The sequence below is a fragment of the Sebastes umbrosus genome, chromosome 24 (genome assembly GCF_015220745.1).
Source record: "Sebastes umbrosus isolate fSebUmb1 chromosome 24, fSebUmb1.pri, whole genome shotgun sequence".
Classification (NCBI taxonomy): Eukaryota; Metazoa; Chordata; class Actinopteri; order Perciformes; family Sebastidae; genus Sebastes; species Sebastes umbrosus.
In genome coordinates, this window is record NC_051292.1 from 11,096,213 (window position 1) to 11,118,025 (window position 21,813).

A 21,813-nucleotide genomic window follows, 5' to 3' on the forward strand; every position below is an offset into this window, starting at 1 on the left:
CAAATTACCCCAATATTTACCTCAATGTATCGAAAATTACTTTATTATGGTTTTCCACCTCCGATGAAGAGCAGCGCACAGCTGCTTCTCAAGCCTAAGGGCCCTATTTTAACCATTATATGCTATTTTAGCACATCATTATTAAATCATGTTTATAATAGATACATTTTGAGGTAAATATTGGGGTAATTTGGCAGTGATTCCAAAGGAATTTCAAAAAGATTACTTGCTAATTATCACCTAATTACCATGAAATTTGCAGACCTGTAAAATGAAGCGCTTTATGAATTAAAACCAATCAGATATTGCTTTTGCACCTCTGTCTGTGTTGTTGCTAAATATTCAGCGGTCAGGTTCTGACTTGTTAGGTTCTTTCAAAAAGCCCCACTTCCCAAAACTTCCCTCTTCTGGCTCCATCTTGCCTGGTTGCCTTTTCTTAAGAATTTGGTGTATTGGTTTACAGGAAATCCTTGTGAAAGCAGAGGTAGCTCCAGAAAATCTGATTTTTTTTTACCACTTTCTCACACAAAAGAGGAACACTTTTAACCTCCCTGAGAACCTGTGGTTTATATATTACTTGTATTCTTTTGTTCTAAAAAATCCTGTCTTCCTCTCTGATTCTGGGGCTTTTAATTGTCTTTCAAACAACAGAATATTTTCCGTAACTGAAACCCTCCTTACAGGTGTTGTGGTCCAGTTTCCAGCCTGGATCGCAGCTGTCCTCGGTGAGACCATTTCGACAAACACACTCGCAGGTGGACTCGTGCAGAACCCTGTTGGGCCCGCAGAGAGCCAGCAGACCTGAGTCCAGCGCCTCTGGAAGCCACATGGAAAGGAGGTAAACAAAAGAAAAATTGGTATTTAGTTGTTTTTTCAGCTTTGTTTTTGTCCTTCTGCCCTCAGCTATTTCTAACTGTTTTCCATCTGTTTTCAATGTGATGAGCAAAGTTTGCCAGTTTATTATAAGAAAAAGAACAAGTAGCTGGAGACGGAGGGCAATGTAGTTCACTACAAGATTGTACAAGTAAGATGCCACAGAGACACTTTCGCTTCTCACGTTACAGTTGAATAAACATTCCCTCGGGGGGGAAGTCAGATCTTCTCATTTGGCATCATTGTCTGACTGTGGTGGCAGAGTTTTTTTAAATACATTTCTTTACCGAAATCTGGCTCGCATACCAAAGCCTGCTCGGTGGCCACGTTTTGGATGACTTTGCATTCTCGCTCTGAGCTTTTTCAGTTGATTTCACTAGTTGCAAAGCACAAAATCCACTTTTTAAAAGCACACTTTTAGAAGTAAAAGCACATTTCTTTAATAAGGTAACATGGTGGGGGTGTATTTGTGCTCTCCACACTGCAGGGGACTGTTACACTGTGCATTTTTTAGACTCCAAACTCTGCAGCAGGTGATTCCATCAGTGAAACACCTGTTGTTGTTAAAGTCTCTTCTCTCTATTCAAACACTTTACAGATGAGGTAAATCCTGTTTTTCTAATGCAACATACTGCTAGATTTAGGTTTTGTTATGTTGCTTGTTTGGCATCCTGATCTCAACCCTTTATTGAGGATGTATATCAATATATTTTATGTAAATTATACTTTCATTTAATGAACATCAGTATAGAATAAAGGATGTAAACATGCAGGAGTTGGCAAGAATGCAAATTTTCATCCTTAGTCCCTAGGCAGGTACAAATGTACAATACATACAAGTAAAAATGACAAAATACATTATGCAACATGTCAACTTTTGATTTGTTGCTTCATTTGCATTTGCCAAAAACCTCACTAGCATTTCACGAGCGCAAAGCAGACCCAAAAAAGAGCCAGCCTGAAAGATTTTCTACTCTCTACACCAGTGGTTTACAACCTTCTTGGCTTGTGACCTCCTCAAAATAATTAATTTGATTGATTTTAGAGCCCCAAAGAGCTCAAACTACTACAACTACTCACAGAAAACACGCAAAAATTAGAGAAAAGTTGAATTATTTATCTTAAAACCCCTTAAAGCTTCAGTAGGCAGAATGTTTTTTGGCATTATTTGGCAAAAAATCCATAATAATAATAAGTGTTCTAAAGACTTCTGCACCTCCTCATGGCTCTGTTTAAAAAAATCTAGCCGTGATGGGAGACTTTGGCCAATCAGAGGTCATTACAGAGCGAGAGCGTTCCTATTGGCTGTTCATTCAACGGAGGCAGCTGTCAATCACTCGCAAACTCTGATCAAGGCAGCACTGATCAAATATAAATCAATATTCTGTTACTCTAATGCCTATTTGTCACATAAAATGTTTTCAGAAACATCTTGTAGTGTACTGTTTAGCTGTAAAATGAGAAAGTTTGCTCCAGCTGGTGGGCGTTGCTTGGTGTTTCCCTCAACTGATCTCAACATTTAATTATATTTGCTCCAATCTTGCCTACCGCTGCTTTCATCTTAACTGACCAACATGACTTGTTGAGGCACACTTACCCGTCTCCCTCTCCGAGTAGTTTATGGCATCTGTAGAGACGCACACACAGTTCACTGGATCCCATATTGACCCGGAGGCACAGGGAAGTTCGGGTGGGGAACACCTGCACACACAAACACAACACATTATGAATGCACGGATACAGGACAAATGACTCAGAAATGTGTGTAAACACACGCACGTCACTCCTCATTCCTCTCACTCACAGGTGATCTGTTGCGGCTCGTCTTATGATGGAGTGGAGCGGCCGCTTGGAGAGGCATTCGCACGAAGTGTGGTTGACGAAGGTTACCATAACGACGGAGCGATCCATCCTGGGCGGGGAGAGTTCCATCAACTGATAGGAGGAAGATGGAGGTTAGAGGTGTGTGTGTGTGAACAAAACTGTAGATTGTGTAAGCTTTTCTTCTTCTTCTGTAGTCTTTATAGTATTACTGGGTTATGATTGTGTGTTTGGGTTGATGTAATGATCGCAGGATTGTGCAACTGGCTGTGCGTGACTATTTACTTGGTGTCCAGTTGTAGCCAAAGTGTGTCCCACCGCAGTAGGGCGGGTTGTGATACAGATGAGCTTTGTTACACAACAGGATAGGTTGCTTTCTGACCTCTTTCCTGAGGCGGTTTGAGGTGTGATCGCAGGAAAATACCAACACGATCGTGTAATGTGAGCGAGTGTTGAATAATTCAAGTGCTCAGACATGGGAATATACAAGAGAGGATCCCGGCTGCGCCACTTACCGTCTTGTTGACATATGTGTGACTCGTGTTGGTGCAGTAGAAGGCCTCGTTGGTGCAGCACCCGCCGCACCGATGCAGCGCCACGCAGCGAGGGAGGTAGAACTGACTGGTGGATTCTGGGTATTCTTTGGCCACCTCGACGCACACCTCTCTGGGCTGGCATGAGGTCCGCTGGATCTCCTCTAAGATGACTGAAAACACATGTGATTAAGTAACTGAATCTGAATACAAGAGAGCTTTTAGGTGTTATTAGAGGTTTTGGGGGGAAATTCTAATTGGCATCTAATTTTCATTTTCCAGTCTTCTTGCCAACTTGGCTTCCATTTAATTACAAAGCAAAGGAATCTGTCTGGCAGTCCAATCTAGTGTTTAAAGGGAGTGTTTGAAGTGGGGTTGTATGAGCTACTTATCCATAGTCAATGTGTTATCTACAGTACGGTCGGCACGTCCCCAGTTTGGAGAAGGGACGGGACCGGCAGCATAACATATAGTGTACGCTATATTAAGATTATTTTTGCCAGTTTACCTTGCCGTCAGACAGCCCTTTCTGACAGGGAACTGAAGCTGTTGTATCCATCTATGCTCACCAGACTCCATTGAAAAAAACCTGTAATTTTACCTCGCAGAACACAGGAGTAACTGATCTACCGCTGCCTCGATCGGTTAGTTTGTTTGTGTTATTGTGTGACTTTGGTGAATCCGAACTAACCAAAGTCACACAATAACACAAACAAACTAACCGATCGAGGCGGCGGTAGACCAGCAACTCCTGTGTTCTGCGAGGTAAAATTACAGGTTTTTTTCAATGGAGTCTGGTGAGCATAGATAACTCCCCGTCGGAAACATAGACTGTATAGCTGTCTCACAGTGAGGATAACCGGCGAAGATATTCCAAATATAGAGTACACTTAAACTGATTTTTTTAGGTGGCTAAAATACGTTTTGCTGCCGGCCCCGTCCACAGCATACCTCATACAACCCTGCTTCAAAACATCCGAACTATCCCTTTAAACATGATAAAGAGGCTATCCTTCTAAAGTTTGAAGTGATCTGGTACTACACAGACTTATCTCAGAAACTACTAGTTTGCTCTTCATCCGAGCAATAGCTATCAAATTTACTGTGCTGTGCTTTTTGGGACGTATCTGAGTGTTTACCTGCCAAAGTCCCGTCCACTTTGAAAAGAGCCTCCTCCCTTGGCTGACCCCACAGGTCCTCATCGTCAGAGTGGACTAAAGGGCTCGCCGAGGAGGTGGGAAAAGAGGGGGAAGACGAGGCCTGCCATGATTTCTTCTTCATTAGGCAGTGCTGAAGCAAAGTGTATTCGGGGTATAGAAGCTGTAATAGCTGATCCACACTCGTCACTGTCTCCAAACTGGGCTGGTCATCTGACAGTACTGGAGCCTGGAAGACATATACAGACAAATGTGACTTTAATGATATTCAGTTATGATATACTTTTGGTTCTTCACGTGTTGCCAAAAGGCGTTGTATTTGTAGATAACATCACTAAGAGGGGGAAACAGGTGATGATAAAAATGCAATACTTTTACCCGTGTTTTTTGGAGGAAATCTATCAGATACTTACAGTGTAAGCTTTGCCTGTTTGTGCTGGATAAACAGTGAATACCTCACTCGGCTACCAATGTGTTGTAACATGTTGCTGTTGGCTACTGTTAGTTATTATGTGTGTCCTCTCCTCACATTGTTGCATTCAAGTCCTCAAGGAAGCTGCAAAGTCTGCGTTTTCTTTATGCCGCCTTAGTATTCTTGCGTTTGTTTCTTGTGGTTCCCTTTTATAGCATTCAGACTGCTATGAACTTTAAACAATGTCACCTGAGGCAATGTGATAAAATTGGAAAAATACCTGCCTTGCTGCTGCTGCTGCTGTAGTGCCCTTGAGCAAGACTCTGTGATGTGACCCAGTTTAACTATGGGGTTCAAGCTTTGTTCTACATCTTTTGGTTGCTTTATCAATCAATTTTTATGCTTGAATTGCGCCGCCACGGTACCAGAATGCATCGCACGACTGCTTACATAGACAATGAATGGGAAGCGTGGAAAGGCCGGAGGCTGTGGACATGTACCATCGCTGCTTTGTTTTTTTTATACTGATGACTGATGTGAATTTAGATTGTATGCACCCAGTAGTAGAGGTGAAATGCTGCCAATTTGTTTGGAACATGTGTCCAGATCTTACACATTGCACCTTTTAATGTGCCCTCCATGACAAATCTCCTATGTAAGAGCTTCTGAGGAGTCCTGAAATGCCGCATCAAGCCCGCTTAAATGAACCAAACTGGATATAGTAAGCTCAGCCAACACCCCACATTATTATTATTATACAGGTCTATGCAGGAAATCTCCGTTTACAGAAGCTCTACAAACCATTCCTGCTGTGAGTCATCCCCATAATGATTTTTCTGCCTTCATGATAGATGACTCCGCTCCGTAGAGATACGGTAGATAAAAGGTTAATAGTGTAACAGAGTTGCTGCTGGGGACTGCTTGAGTGTCACATATTAATTCCTCCTCAGGGGAGTGAGCGTGGTTGTTTAGTTTCCCAGGCTGAGAAGGAGCGGACTGGTACAGCTGGCATTACCTAAACAGAAACCAGATCTCTGTCGTTATCAGTCTTTCCATTTATCTCTTTCTCTCTCTCTCTCTCTCTCTCCATCTACCTCCCCCTCCCTTTCTGTTTCTTTCCATCGCAGACGAACATTTTTTTTATAATAATACATCCACAGAGCCTTTAGAAAGGTTGATTTCTGGGGCTTAGTGTGGAAAAAAAACAGATGAAAGGCTGAGATTGACCGTGAGTGCATGGCAACCACTTGTTGGTAAATTGATTAATTAATTAATTAATTGGTAAATTGATTAATTAAACTTAGTTAATAGTTATTTAACTGTTAACAAACAATGACATGATTAACTAATATTGTTAACTAATTATTAGTATTGCTATAATTTATGTTATGTTTATCATTAGTTTGTTTAATATGAAATAATTCATTTATAAATTCTATATTGTATCATAGCTGATAAGAGACGATAATAATTACTGTTTCATTACATTAGTACACTATCTATTAACAGTTTATTGTCGCACACATTATAACATTTTACATATTATATTAATTATTTATAGATTTTTTTACAAATATTTTTTTAAAGGTTTACAAATAGTTTTGTAACCATTAACATATATTTAAATAAATAGTATTTAAAATGGTATAACGTGTGCAACAATAAACTGTAAAAATTACAGTTACAGATTACTGAAACATTATTGATTAAAGTTTGTTAACAGTACAATAACTATTAACTGAGTTTAATTAACTATATATTTACCATTTATAAATTATAGTTATTATAAAGTGTCCATTTCTGCAGGTGTATCTTTTATTTTGGTCCAGATTTTTAGTATTTGAGCTCAGCTAATTCACCGAAGCCTCCATAACACTGTCAGACACGACTGTTGGTAGTTTAGAGACACAATCTCTCGATATCATTGATGGACAGTTGTAGTTATTTATTGGAGGATGGATTCTTCCTCTTTTTCTTTTGGTCCCTCTCTCTCTTTTACTTTGTGTTGTGCGGTGATCGCGTGACATGAGGTCATCGCTGTGGGACTATGAGGTCATGACGGATGAATGACCAGTGCTTTGGGATCTGGCATTAGATACTGCTGGCACGCAGACACACGCACATGAACACACACCCATGCATTCGTCACTCTTCCAGTATAAACATGTTGTCTGAAGCTTATGGTATGTACAAACACACAATCTTAGTGAGAATTTAAGATGAGTCTCATTCATTCAATTCCAAGACGATTGTATTACTTCCAGTGAATTTGGACACAGTCCATCGTAGTAAAATTATCTCAACATCAATAAATGAGAGCGTAACATGACTCACTGCTCTTACCTCAACCACTTCCACAGAAGAACAACAAATGGTTTCCCGGTTGGCTCGTAAACAGCATTAACAGTAAAGTAGACAGTTGAAACCAAAACAGATTACGTCTTTGAGACGGCTCATGGTATTGTTTGAAATGACGTCACAGAAACGTGTGACAAAAAGGAAACATTTCTGGCACAATGCCAACCAATTGATGTGTTTTATAAGCTGGGGCTGAAATTAGGTTCCCTTTGATTGCTTGCATTAAAGCAAATCAATATTTTGACACAAAAACGGTCTGCCAGAGTCCAACATCAGAACTGCGCCCATAGCAACGGTCTGTTATAAAGAATTAAGGGGCCGCATAATGCCGCGATTGACCAATCAGAATCGAGTATTGAACACAGCCGTGTAATAAACCTCATTAAAACGTATATTCAAGTAAAAATCAACATAAAGCGTGTTAGAGCTGATGGTATGAACACATTACAGAAAGGTGGTTACACTTGTGACCTTGTTTGCAGGGTTCAACGTTGCCCCGTCTGGCAAGTGGGTCCGAAATCTACTTGACCTTAGTCAATTTTTACTTGCCCCTATACTAATAGTTGTATTTATATGCGGTTATCAAATAACAACAAAGACTTATTGTCATGTTTAATCTTTATTTAGGTAAATTAATCTGGAGTTTTGCTCACATCCTCTTAACGCCACCCAACTAAACTCCTGTTTCCAGGATAATTGAAATGCTCGCTTGCGCTTCAGCTCATAACTTTTGTTTTTAACCTCCCGCCATTTTTCTCGTAAGGGCCCGATCGGTACTGCACATGTGCAGCTCAAAAAAGAGAAGAGAAGGAAGCGAGATGGGATGAGATCATCAGCTCTGGGAAAAACAATGTGTTTAGTTATTTTTTACCACTTGCCCGATTGGGCATAGAAACAATATAGAAACGATTTAGAAAAATATATAAAATAGACATTTTTATATCGTTTTGATGATATATATCGTCATATTGCCCAGCCCCAAGTGATATAATATTCTGAAGTGAGACATTCTGAATTCATGAGTACTTTTACTTTTGATACTTTAGGCAGGGCTGTAGTAATAGCAATACTTTTTTCTGAAAAAAGGAACAAAACAACTATAGTTTCAGTGCTCGAGACTATGAGGTCGCTCCACCAATTGTACACTGGCCGTACAAAGATAAAGACTCGCAACAAAAGATTTATCTAACAAAATTTTTTTGGGTTTAATACATTAGATTGGACGCCATGAGATGCTGCTTCACAAGGACACCTCTCATCTGAAGGCAAGTGCTACGGCGAGGAAGTCAGCTAGAAGACCTTCACATTTACTGCTTGGAGAAGAAGTCTTTGCTCTTCTCCACGTCCACCAGTCTGGACTTGGTCTCGAGTCCACTTTTTTTTTAAGTCTGGCACTTGTCTTGGACTCGTGCCTTGTTGGACTCAGACTTGTCCTGGCTGGCTGCTGATTTGGGATCAGTTGTACAGAGCGTTGCCTGATTCTAACAGTGTTTTCCGTGTATGCATTCAACAGCGGCACTGCTAAAAAAATTCAAATTCAAGGTTTATGAATGTAACGTTAGATTGTCATGGTCCTCAAACCTAAATTCTGTGCATTGATTATTTTGATGTTAGAAGATAGATCAGGTCCATCCTAACTCATTAATCACTATATTAGCACTGGAAAGACACTATTGCCGACTATGGTCTTGAACAGGACTCAACTGGCTCGGGACTCGGTTTCGACTTGGTCTCGACCGCCTTAGGACTTGGTCTTGACTAGCACTTGACTGGACCTTGTCTTGGACTTGACCTTGATTAAGTTAGACTACACTACAGCCCTGACTTTTAAGTATGTTTTGATGCTAATACTTTTGTACTTTTACTTAGATTTTGAATGCAGGACTTTGAAGTATTTGTCCACTGTAGTGTTGCTACTTTTACTTGAAGTACAAGACCTGAGTACTTCTTCCACCACTGATTTAAAGCTTGTTCTAAACTCCAGACAAAATGTTTGCATTTCACAGGAGCACAGAGTTTTGATATTCCTTCTCCGGCCCGTCCTCTTGTAAATATTATACATAACAGCATTTTTGCTTAGATAGATTACCCTGCAAAACTCTCGTTGAACACTTGGCTCAAAAACTAAAAATTGTAAATGGATTCTTGTACCAGAAAAAAACATCCTCTCTCCACTAGGATTATAGAGATAATATCCTGAATGCTCATGCTGCTGCTACTACCCTTAAAACTACTGTATGGATGGATCATTGTGTGACTGAATTGTCTTATTGGGATGTTTTATACACATACTTTGTCAGGTCTCTCTCGTAAATAGGGCCGATACTTACTCAGATAGCTGGATCGGATATCGGTGACAATTGGGCCGATCTATTCAATTCAATTCTATGTTTATATACAATATAGATTATATACTGGGATTTTAATTCCTGTTTGACCAATTTGTCGCTGCATTTATGTAAATTTTTTTTTACCAAGTTGCTGGTTTATTATTTAAATGATAAATAACGATTTAGTAAATTCTAAATTTTACAATACACACATTTTACATACAATCTATGTATTTATTTTGTTAGTTTGGAAAGATAATTAAGCAATGTTTAGGTCACGTCTGACACAAAAGAATGATCCCAGTCACTCCCACACAGTGAGGCATACAGCTTATTAACTACTAACCAATACCCAAAGCCCAGGTACCAGAGAATGCTGTCTAACATAAGTGTTCAGATGGCCATAGTGTATGATTCACACTATCTTTCCTTTAATGAATGTAATCAATAGTAGACACTCATTTACAAGCTGTAAAAGTTAGTGAAACTCCTCAGTAGTTTGGTGTAAAAACAAGCCATAGATGATGGGTAATTTAAATATCTCACCTCGGTGCCCATGTCTCCAGTTTGGTAATAGTCCGTATAGTCTTGTCCCGAGCACAAACTGCTGATATTAAGAATCCATAGGAGCAAAGCTGGTATCCACATAGTGAGGAGATGGAGAGGAGAGGAGATATCAGGGCGGAGGAGGAGGAAGTTTTAAAGCTGGATCTAAAGTGAAAGGAAGGAAGGAGGAGAGGAGGGAAAGGAGGGGTATCTCAGACTCGGCAGGTATCTCTTCGCTCCTCTCTTCATTCTATCCGGGGACGAAGTTGCTCTTCCGGCGCAGGCTGTTTGAATTTGGGAAACCAGCTGAATAAAACATGATGAGGAAATCATCTCCTCTTCCTCGCGTCAAACACAGCTCCTATTTCTGTCACTTCAGAGGAAGTCTCTCCTCTTGTCTCGCAGCGTCTCCATTCTCACTGTTGTCAGGTGTTTATCAGCTCTTCTTACGACCTTCACCTTGAAATTATTCCTTTTTATTTGCTCCCTTTTTTTCTTCTCCAGCCTTGGTTGTCCTCGTCACTCTCTTCTCCTTCGCCCTTCACACTCGCTTTTCTTTATCTATATTTTCTCTTCACACAACAGCTGTGCTCTTCTTCCCTCCCTCTCTGAGATTATCCCTGCCTCTTTATCTTCCTCGTGAACCTCCGGGGCAAAAAGCTCTGTCTGTCTCTCTCTGGACTTTTTTTTTTTTTTTTCTCTCTTACTAAATCTGTCACAACTTTTTCTGTCAGGCTGCCTGATCCTTGGAAAAGCATCAAAGAGAGAGAGAGAGAGAAAAAAGAGGAAAGAGCTTATTCCAAATCCTGTTTCCAAATGAAAAAAAAAGTGTCCAAACAGAGTGCGTCCTGCTCGTAGGCGTCCTGGTGTAGTGAATGAGAAAAAATACAAGAATGGAAGGATTGTATGTTGTGGGCGGAGAGAGATGATTCTGCGTTATAGCTGATTATACTGGCACACTTCTTTTTTCCCTCCCCAGAAATTGCAGGCTATACAGCGTCTGCAGAAGCAGGCAGCGCCTTGGCACTGACACACTTCCTCTCAATGCATGCCATCATGCTCCTTTTATGTGATTTTAAATTCACCGGAGAGGCTATTTTTGCTCTATGACTTATCAAAAAGACAGGCAAAACAGAGGACCAGATGATCCTCACATGTTCCTTATCTCACAGATTTGTTATCTCTGTCCTTCCGTCTTTTGTAATTCCTCATAATGGGGGCAGCCGAGACTTTAAAAATGTGTGTGTTCGGTAGCAGCCAGCGGTGATGAATGTGTGAGTTTAAGTGCCTTTTTATGAGCTGCTAATGCTCCCTCTCTCTCTCTCTCTCTCTGCTGTTTCTGCTTCATGTCAGCTGTCGCCAATTCCTGCTGTTTTCTCTTCACCTCAGTGAGCAATATTTCACTATGTCTGTGTGAGAAATAAAGCCATGAAATTGGTCTCACACCTGCAGCTCCAGACACCTCTTCTGCCTTTATCCCTCGCACTTCATCGTTCTCCCTCCCCCCCTCTCACCTCTTTTCTCCCTCTGGTTTTGCCGTTCAAGGTCCTAAAAATGGCAAACTTTACATACCTTCCTTAACTATACTGCCCCAAGGCTGTGGGCATGTGTGTCATGATAAGGAGGAGGAGGAGGGGAGGGCAAAAAGAGGTGAGCAGCAGCTTAAGCTTTGTCTAAATTATGACTTCTTTTTCCTCTCTCTCAGGGCAAAGCAGTTACCGACAAATGGGAAATAAATTATGGGGAAGACGGACTGCCAGACAGAGGAGACAGGAGGCCGCCGACGATGACGAGGAAGAAGGAGAAAGAGGTGTGTCTGGGAAACGCTCGAATGAGAAAACATCCGATTTTTGGGCCAGTCACCACCAGCCCTTTTCAAGGATTACAGACGCACACCCCCACACACACACGGCGGCAAGTGTCTGCTTGCAGTACGCTTTATGTGTTGAAATCCGTGCAACCAACTTCCACATTCCAGTCATTGCTTTCTCCATTTCATCATGTGAGTTGGGAGCATAGAATTAGAGATGATAGAGAGGGACGTTTTATCAGCTTGTAATGCCAGGAGGTAGCCTGTTCATTAGAATGCTGTCACACCAACAAACCAGGACTGATAGTTAATGTTTAAAAAGAAACCAAATCACCTGCTTGAAAATGACCTCTGAGGAAAGGATTAACTGTTTCCTTGGGAGGTAAAGGGAGAATTTAAACCTCTGATAAATCATTTATTGACCACGATCCCCCCCAGAAGCTGACAGCAAACCAAATACAACTAAAACCTGCGCAAAGTCAAGTGATAAGTCAAAAACAAATAGACTTTTCTTTCCTCTTCTGTTGCTAATCGTGCATCCTCTCAGGCCTTTCGTGTCCTTTAAAATGATCATGTCACAGACTAATAACCGTGATAACAGCTTTACGTCACAAGAATCACCGTTTTGTTTGTGAAATAGCTGCCAGGCTACGCCACAGATGAACTTTGTGAGTCTGCTCAAAGGCAAATGAATTGAACTGAGACTGGCCTGTTGAAATATTTGAGGTAAAGGGCGGGATAAAAAGGTCATTTTACACGATAAATAGTAGAAAATTTGATGTTAAATCATCAGATATAGTTGCACTAATCATAATAAGGTTAGTAGGAACTAGGAAACTGCTTCTGAATAGTGAAAATACTTTTTTTTGTAAGTCAACTTTTATTGCTTTTCAAAAGAAGTTACATCACACAGAATAAAGACGTCAGAAACAAGAAAGAAAACAGCAATAACGATGAAACTACAGGAAAATGATTGTCTATAGTTAATCGCAATTAATTGCAAATTAACTTTTATCTGTTTAAAATGTACCTTAAAGGGAGATTTGTCAAGTATTTATTACTCTTATCAACATGGGAGTGGGCAGATATGCTGCTTTATGCAAATGTGTGTATATATTTATTATTGGAAATCAATTAACAACACAAAACAATGACAAATATTGTCCAGAAACCCTCACAGGTACTGCATTTAGCATAAAAAATATGCTCAAATCCTTTGCGACAAGCTAGTATGACATGGTTGGAATCAGAGAATTTTGACTTTCTTTTCTTTAAAAAAATACTCAAACAAATAAATAAATTATCAAAATAGTTGCGATTGATTTAATAGTTGACAACTAACCGATAAATCGTTGCAGCTCTAGTATCTTCCTAAAACTACAGGCTTTTGAACTATATCCCAAACAATAGTTTCTTAATTTCTAAAGGGTTGTGTGCAATAAAGAAAATGAAAAAAAAGACAAAAAAAAACTGCTTTCGAAAATATATTTAATTATATTTCAACCAACCAGACTGGCCTGAAATGTTCAGTCACGTCATTTCTGATATCACAGCCAGCAAACGTCCATTTAAAGGTGATGAAGCACACACAAGTAATACAATTTGTGGCTGAGTTTCTCTTGTCCCAGCCGTCCTCGCTCGACGTCGTCTCCGTTTATCCAGTGCTGTTCCTCCGTCACGGCATCCTGTGTGTGCCCTGCAGTAGATAGAGTGCACCAGACGCTGAGGGACACAGCAGTGCCTTTGTACTCCATAATTGTGGAAAACCTCTTCCTCTTTTTTTTATCTGTCAGCTACAGTTTAGAACAGTAACGGCGTCCACAGCTATTGAGCTGACTGGACTGGAGGCTCTTCCTCGGGTTCTTCTGTCTTCACGCTCTCAACTTTTGGCATCGGTTTGGCCAGCTTGCTGTAAATCGTCATGGCCTGAGGGTAGAAGAAGAGGATCGAAAGTGTAACCAACATATAGCAATAGTTCATGATGAAAACACAAACAATTCAAATATGTTTCACATATTTTGGTGACAAATCTTTAATCCCAAAGCTTATTAGTGGGGCTGAAATCAGTATACCTGTGTGACCATTCCACTAACGTCACCGGTGTTAGAGGGCAGAAGCACGGTGTTGGACTCTTTGGCGAGGTTGGAGAAAGCCGAGACGTACTGTTCGGCAACACTCAACGAGGCTGCAGCATTTCCGTTCTGTCAGGAACACAAAATACTGGTTACTAAGATAATAATGTTTCACAATAAAGCCGGATCATTTCTAATCCTTTAATGACAAATGGAGCAATGAAATCTGCTTTTTACCTGTTCAGCCAGAGCATCTGACAGCAGACGAATGGCCTTGGATTTGGCTTCTGCTTTGGCTAACACAGCTTGGGCCTCACCTAGAGACAACACAACATGTAAAGCGTAGGGCTGTCAATCGATTCAAATAGTTAATCGCAAATTAATCACATTTTTTATCTGTTCAAAATGCACCTTAAAGGGAGATTTGTCAAGTATTTAATACTCTTATCATCCTGGGAGTGAGCATATATGCTGTGGTTTTTTCACTCTAGCTTTAAAACTGAGCTCACTACAACCTAAAACCTTTAAACCTCCTTTTTCAACATTCCTCTTGGTCTACTTTTACTCAAATGCTCTTGCATGTTGAGATGAGATCCTCGTGTAAGGTTGCAACACAGTCTGCAGGCACGTAATTAAAATGCTTTGTGGATTTGGCGTAATGACGGCTTAAGTCCTACAATAACAAGACCTTCAATTACATGCGTGATCACATGATCCGTGCATGTAACCGAGTCAATGGAAAATCACAGTTAAAAAACAGTGAAAATGCACCAACCGGCCGCTTTGTTTATCTGCTCGGCCTTCTCCCCCTCTGAAGCGAGGATCTGGGCTTGCTTGCGACCCTCCGCGACGTTGATGCCTGCTTCCCGCGTCCCCTCGGACTCCAGCACTGTGGCTCTCTTCCTGCGCTCGGCCTCCACCTACACAGGAAACAATGAAGAAAGAAGGAGGTCAAAGATTTCTCTTACAGGGAAACATCCTGAAATCACCCAGTGGTTGGGTGAGAAAATGTTCATAACCTTGAGGAACTCTCAAGTGTCTTTGATTGTGTGTGTGTTACCTGCATCTGCATTGACTCTTTAACACGAGGTGGAACTTGTATGTCTTTGATTTCATAACGCAGGCAGCGGATTCCCCACTCGTCCGACGCCTGGTTGATGGAGTGGACGATGTTGGAATTGAGAGACTCCCTTTCCTTGAGAACCAGAGAGGCAGCATGTTTAAGGTATGTACCAGTATTTTGTTGCAGTGTAATATACACATCAAGCAGTGCAGATGTCTCTTACCCTGAATACTTTATCCAGCGTGAGTTTGCCCAGTTCTGAACGCATTGTGGTTTGTGCAAGCTGAGTCACGGCATATTCTGGATCCTCTACACCATAACTAGCCTGGAGAGAGACACAACTCATCAGTCCCTGTGTGGATCAGTTCATGTATAATCCCTCTAACTGGCGCCACCTGCTGACAAAACAGTGCTAGTACTATCATTATAGCACTTATTCTTACCCGCATACCTTAATAGGATCTAAGATTCTCAAATAAAGGACTCCGTCAATTTGCAGAGTCACGTTATCTGTGTAAAGACAGAGAACGTATCAGTTCATTCAACCATGAAGATGGTTAATTCAACCGATAATAAGCACAACTGTTTGTGTCATTCGTTGCTTTGACTTTTTCCAAAAATGCAATGGGAAAAAAAGCTTACCTAGGGACACAGCTGACTGTTCAGGGACGTCAATAACAATCTCTTTAAGGCTCTGTACATAACGAACTTGGTCAAGTATGGGAATGAGGAAGTTCAGTCCCTATAAAAAAAGAACGAAAGTGGGTTAAATGAGTCTACTAATACATACCTTTACATAGATGCATTGTGGTCATAATTGTGATTATAATTACCGGCTCTAAGACCCGGTGAAAACGACCCATCCTCTGGACCACCCAGGCCTCCTGTTGCGGCACAAACAGGACCACGGTGTTCATGGGTAAGCGGGAGGCCCATCGTTGCTGGGCTGGAGTCACCCACAGCCTGGGCACAGCCTGCTGGGAGTTCTGCAGAGACAGGAGACACATACGTTACAAATCGCATACTTTTTCTTTTTTACTTTTAGTACATACTGCAGCTGACCCTTACAAAGTACGTACTGTTGCATGCAGTTATTAGGACATACTACTTCATCATAATATTGCGGCTTGAACTTTGACTTTGCTGTGCAGAGGATAGGTCAGAATAGACAGAAAGGTATGCTGGCTTTCATACTGCAAAATGAGGATGAAGTAGGAAATCCTGGTATTTTTGGCGTACTATGGGACATACTAAATCTTTTTCTGGCACACTAAAAAAAACTACTAAATCTTTTTCTGGCACACTAAAAAAAACTACTAAATCTTTTTCTGGCACACTAAAAAAAACTACTAAAAACAAAAAGGTTTAGATACATTATTTATATTTGGGATAAGATAAGATCAGATATTCCTTTATTAGTCCCTAGCTAAACAAAGTATAACAAAATATGAACCATTTAAATAGAAGGAAGTATAAAAATATGAGCAGTATATACAGTATTGACAATAAACACACTAATAACAAAATTGCACATGGGGAAAATGATATTGCACAGTGAGAATGAATGAATGAATGAAATCCCACCTCAAAATATCAGGTTATTGTCAGTTCTTTGGTGTGTAAGTGGTGTACTGGGAGCAGTGCTGGTTGTGGAGTCTGACTGGGATATGTGTGCATTATAATAGACCATTAAATACTATCTGTGAATACTGTCACACCTGTTCACACCTGTATAACGCTGGCTAGGTAACATTAGTGGTGTGGATCACAACCAGTTTGACAGGAACAGCTCGCAGCTCTGGTAGCTTCTCTCATCTGTCACAGAAACACGGTGATGATCAGTCTCTTTACCTTAAAGACGGCGCCGCCAGCCCGACACAATGTCCGCAACATGTTTTAGATCAGAGTAGTTCAGTGTTAAAGGCTAACTAAACAGAAATATGATGTAGAGTTACAAAAGACAGCTCGGTCATGTCATTTCCTCCATTGCAGTCAGCGTTAGACATCAAATGCTGCAGTGCAACACACCGCCCCCTGGTGGTCCGGAGGACGGCACTGCAGCTGCATCAAACCAAGGCCTATTGGAGGAGGCTGGGTTAGGTCAGAGGTCAGCAACCTTTACTATCAAAAGAGACATTTTAGGCCAAAAAATATATTAAAAAATCAGTTTGGAGCCGCAAAACATTTGATCATTGTGATGAAGGTAACACAGTTTATAATCTAAGTCCAAGTCTAATGCAGTGAGGGCCAAAGAGCAAATGTACTAAGGAGGATTAGGGTCACATTGAGGGAAAAAATCATCTGAGATTTACAGAATAAAGTCGTTTATAGTTGTAATATTACGGGAAAAAAATCATCATATTACCAGAATAAAGTCATAATTTAAAGAGAAAAATAAGTCGGAATATTACGAGAATAAAGTCACAACTTTACCAGAGAAAAAAGAAAATAACACGTAAAATTATTACTTTATAATATTATGACTTTATTCTCATAATGCTACGACTTTTTTCTCTTAAATTTATGACTTTATTCTCATAATATTACGACTTTATTCTCGAAATCTCTGATTTATTTTTTCCTCAATGTGGCCCTAATACTCCGTCGTACCGTCGTATCATAGACCTACAACAATGATATATAAAAATGAAAACCTAAACAAAAAACAGTTAATTTCCATTTTTAAAAATCCACAGGGAGCCACTGGAGAGGCCACATGTGGCTCCGGAGCGTTAACATAAACTCTGGCATTGTGAAATGTATACGTAATTATTATTTTTTGTCTTTTTTTCCTCAATTGTCTATGTATCAATGAGCATGTGTTCAAAGAATCAAAGAAAGCATTAAAAAAATAATATGATATCAAGGGCAGACAAAGATAAATTATGTTTTTAATGATATGCCCATAGAAATTACAATATACTGTAAGTTTTAAGAGACTATCAAATAAACCTGTCACTATAATAAAGTAGAATAAACTTTTAAACCACTGCTAAACCACGTTCTGAGGACATATGTAGATCTATTATTCATGTTTTGCCATTTCAAATGCCATTTAATAACCATTTACTCATCCATTATGATTTGCAGGCTTGCTTCATAGACACTTGAGAAAGCCTACCTTACAGGTAAGTCCATGAATGAATAACACACAAATGTACAGTGAGTATTAATGAGTATGTTTAGTGCATCTATTTCACATATTACATTGCAGTAATTTAAATGTTAAACACAATTGCAGCATGACAAGGAGTGAAAATTGCAGGCTTTTATTTATGTATTTTTTTATAATTTGACAGCATTATTAAAGATGCTATTGATAACATTCAGCCACACTCTCCCTCCATGCCACAATTAAAAGCAGCAAACTGATATTTTCAGCCCAGAAGCAGGCCATAAAAGCTTTGTTAGATCACAGTGTTATACAATAACATAATACTTTAAATCTTTTAGTGGACATTATGCTCTATACAAAACACACAAAGGTAATGAGAAAGTAGAGGAACTAACAAAATCATTACTTATGTATACATTTATCACATACTGTGTCACAGTTAATTAGCATTATTTATAAAGAATTGATAAGATATACATATGATTTTGTTTGTATGGCAGTAAACTCATATAGTATTACCACTGTGCTATATTCAATGAGTAATTGTTCATTTCTACAAGCATAAGCCACTCACAATTATAATATTGTTTTACAGTGCAACTACAGAGATGAAATGGAGATCTTTTAAGTCGTACATGATGAAAATACACTTCTCTAAATGATAGGAAATTCTTGTCACTTTAATATTTTTGATTCATCTCATGTGTAATAATGTTTTTCTGCAGCGTGTGTGACAAAATGAGCAAGTGTGCAGCTGAAGCCGCTGTCGAAGGCATCGAGGACTACTCATTGCATGCTGAATACACAGTAAGTCAACTCAAACACACATATACAGGTGATACAGATAGCGTGTTTCATTAAAACGGAAACATGACCACACACGGATAATTTAGTCTACAGGATCCGGACCAGCCGGGTGTGAGGCTGCAGGATTCTGAGGGTGAAGATGAGTCTGATAGCTTCTCTAAACCAGGGGTAGAACAGAGCGTAAATCACAGGGTTCGCACAGGAGTTCAGCAGCATGATCCAAGACAACACTGCAAAGTATGACAAGCTAGTGGAGGTGTCCTCGCCTGCTAGAGAGGGATAGTAATACGGGCAGAAGCACATTAGAAACACAGCTATCACAATCCCAAGAGTCCTGGCTGCCTTCGTCTCTGATTTTTTAGCGGTTGGAGCAGCAGCGACGCTGGTAGCAGCAGTCTGCAGCCGAATGACACGCAGCTGAGACATGGCGACCACAAACACCCTCATATAGAGAACAACCATGACTGTACAGGGCCCAACAAAGGTGATAAAGAGATCTAGTGTGCCTGAGATGTGGCTGATGACCACCACACACTCCCCATGGCAGGTGCTGAACCTGTCCGGCCGCCCTAAGTGTCCCATCAGAATACACCCGTTGTAGACAAGAGAGCAGGCCCAACATACACAGATTGATATTTTAGCTCTGTACAGGGTGATCTTAGTGGCGTAGAGCAGCGGGTCACAGATAGCCAGATAACGGTCGATGGATATGAGCACCATGTTGCCCACAGAGGCAGAGAACAGACAGTAAGACACATAAGGAGTCAGAGCACACATCAGCCCCCCCAGCAGCCAGCACGTCTCCATGTAGCGCAGGCCTTCGATGGGCATCACCAGCAGCCCCACCACCAGGTCGGACACAGCCAGGGACAGCAGCAGGGCGTTGGTCGGGGTGTGGAGCTGCCGGAAGTGGGAGATGGAGATGATGACGAGCAGGTTGAGAGTCACGGTGAGCAGAGAGACGAAGGCCAGCAGGGTGTAGAGCAGAGCGGTCTCAGAGCGGGGTTTAGGGAGACGCCTGCAGGAGGAGTTGAGGTCGGGGAAGCAGAGCGGAGGGCCCCCGGTGCTGTCCATCAGGGAGGAGGGAAGAGATGCAGCTGCCCTCAAGACGGGTAATTTATCCACCTCAAACCCGCCCTACCAGCTTTCCCAAACACCTGATGACTGATGCAACATCTCTCCCTCTTCATCACCTTCATCACTTCCCTCTCTTTTTTTGTATTGACCCCATGTTCAATTGTGTTCGGCTTTAGGTGGGTAGTTTCATGACCAAGACTCAGAGCAAGTAATTAGTATAGCATGTGTTTGCAACAACTAATTTGAAGGCTCAAATGGTCTTTTAAAAGCAGCTCAAAGCACTGAATAAGTAACTCTAAATGGAATCTGAAAATGCAGATAAAAATCCCAAAACATCTACTAAGCTACTGTAGAGCAAAAAAGATGCAATATGTAATCAAATTACTTTAATGGAAGCATTTAAAGACAGGCCAGACTGACTTACCAAAAAAAAAAATTCAAAAAGGATGTACTGTCATAGCCCCTCAAGAAGTGTGGACGTGTTAAACAGTCCATTTAATGCAATACAAAGTTATTTGCCCATTTTTTCAACAGCTTAGTTTAGTTTATTAGGATCACCATGAGCCCATCAGCTAGTCTTCCTGGAGTCCGACACAGAAATCACAAGATTATATGCATTCAAACATCACAATACATACAAAAATCCCCATCCTCACACTGCAGTCTATGAGTTAAAGGAACAGTGTGTAACATATCGGGGGATCTATTCTCAGAAATGGAATATAATATTCATTAAACTAAGAATCGTTGTGTTTTCGTTAGCTTCATATCTACACAGGGAGCGGGTCCTCTTCACGGAGTCCGCCGTGTTGCTCCGCCATGTTTCTACAGTAGCCTAGAACTGACCAACCAAATACTAGCTCTACTATAATACTAGCGTTTTAAGCATTCACGTTTCCTGAAGGCCACCGTAGTTCTCCGACACGCTTGTGAAACTGCGGTAACGTGAGCCGCAGAGTGCAAAACCGTGGTACCTGACTTCCGTTGCTCCAGTAGTGTTATTATGGAAAGGATGGCCACGGTTTTGCACTCTGCGGCTCACGTTATCGCAGTCTTGGAGTGGGAGGAGTGAGCGGAGGGGGTACTCAGTTGGTTGCAATCTGCAACCACACCACAAATCCTACACACTGTCCCTTTAAGAGAGGTGCATCATTTCTTATCATTTGAAACAGAATAGTTTGAGCTCAGTTTTCATGTTTTTTTGAATTTATAGATTACTCACAATCAATTTTACAACAGACCATGTACAGTAGACAAACTGATCTGCCTGTTGCCAGGCAGCCAGACTCAGGGACAGCTTCATCCCGCAGGCCATGAGACTGCTGAACTCTTGAGCTCCTGAGCTAATCACTTGTTATTTTACCTTTATTTACCTTTATACATACTGTTTTACAAACTGTTACACCTCTGTGTGTATATGTATATATATGTTTATATTTTTATATTTATATATTTATTACTCCTCTATACATACTATATTCCTGTTTACACCTCTGTGTACATAAATGACTTCTCATAATGCATATACATACTACATCCTGTTTACGTTCAGTTTTCCCATCTGAAATATTGTCTTCCACAAAATTACAAATTTACATTTACATTACTATTTTATGTTTATTTATGTTTATATTTAATTTAACTGCACTATTTTATGCCTTAGATTATCATCTTGCTTTTACTTTTACTTGTGTGATTTCCCCTTTTATTTATACATATTTTATGAGCATTGTTGAAGGAACTGCTTTGACAAATGACGAATATAGAACCTTGAACTTGAGCTGACGAGTCCAGTGTAACACCACAAATTATTGTATCCGTGAAATAGAAGTTGACGTT

The 21,813-nt window shown here is 40.5% G+C and overlaps 4 protein-coding genes across 5 annotated transcripts in view; 1 reads left to right on the forward strand and 3 right to left on the reverse strand.

Annotated features, from left to right (window-relative positions):
* The window catches only part of LOC119483338, a 22,305-nt gene extending 21,488 nt beyond the window's left edge, over positions 1-817 (forward strand). For both annotated transcript variants that reach the window (XM_037761359.1, XM_037761358.1), the window contains exon 14: positions 684-817. The gene's annotated coding sequence lies outside the window, so the exon portion shown is untranslated. The remainder of the gene's footprint in view (positions 1-683) is intronic.
* Positions 1-11,270, reverse strand: part of LOC119483339 (vascular endothelial growth factor C-like) — a 15,261-nt gene extending 3,991 nt beyond the window's left edge. The window contains exons 1-6 of the mRNA XM_037761365.1: positions 10,031-11,270; positions 4,367-4,613; positions 3,210-3,400; positions 2,678-2,808; positions 2,471-2,574; positions 682-816 (exon numbers count right to left, since the gene is read on the reverse strand). Coding sequence (XP_037617293.1) covers positions 682-816; positions 2,471-2,574; positions 2,678-2,808; positions 3,210-3,400; positions 4,367-4,613; positions 10,031-10,132 — 910 coding nt within the window. The 5' untranslated portion in view covers positions 10,133-11,270. The remainder of the gene's footprint in view (positions 1-681; positions 817-2,470; positions 2,575-2,677; positions 2,809-3,209; positions 3,401-4,366; positions 4,614-10,030) is intronic.
* A 2,041-nt stretch (positions 11,271-13,311) lies between these two features.
* LOC119483340 (stomatin-like protein 2, mitochondrial) lies at positions 13,312-17,004 on the reverse strand. Its single transcript, XM_037761366.1, has 10 exons — positions 16,827-17,004; positions 15,809-15,961; positions 15,618-15,717; positions 15,427-15,485; positions 15,199-15,300; positions 14,973-15,107; positions 14,688-14,832; positions 14,150-14,229; positions 13,913-14,041; positions 13,312-13,766 (listed from the first exon to the last, which is right to left on the reverse strand). Exons 1-10 carry the CDS (start codon positions 16,866-16,868, stop codon positions 13,665-13,667), a joined length of 1,047 nt encoding a protein of 348 aa, XP_037617294.1. The 5' UTR covers positions 16,869-17,004; the 3' UTR covers positions 13,312-13,664.
* A 1,980-nt stretch (positions 17,005-18,984) lies between these two features.
* Positions 18,985-19,971, reverse strand: LOC119483342 (trace amine-associated receptor 13c-like). Its single transcript, XM_037761368.1, has one exon. The coding sequence runs from the start codon at positions 19,969-19,971 to the stop codon at positions 18,985-18,987; it is 987 nt and encodes a 328-aa protein (XP_037617296.1).
* Positions 19,972-21,813: the final 1,842 nt, after the last annotated feature.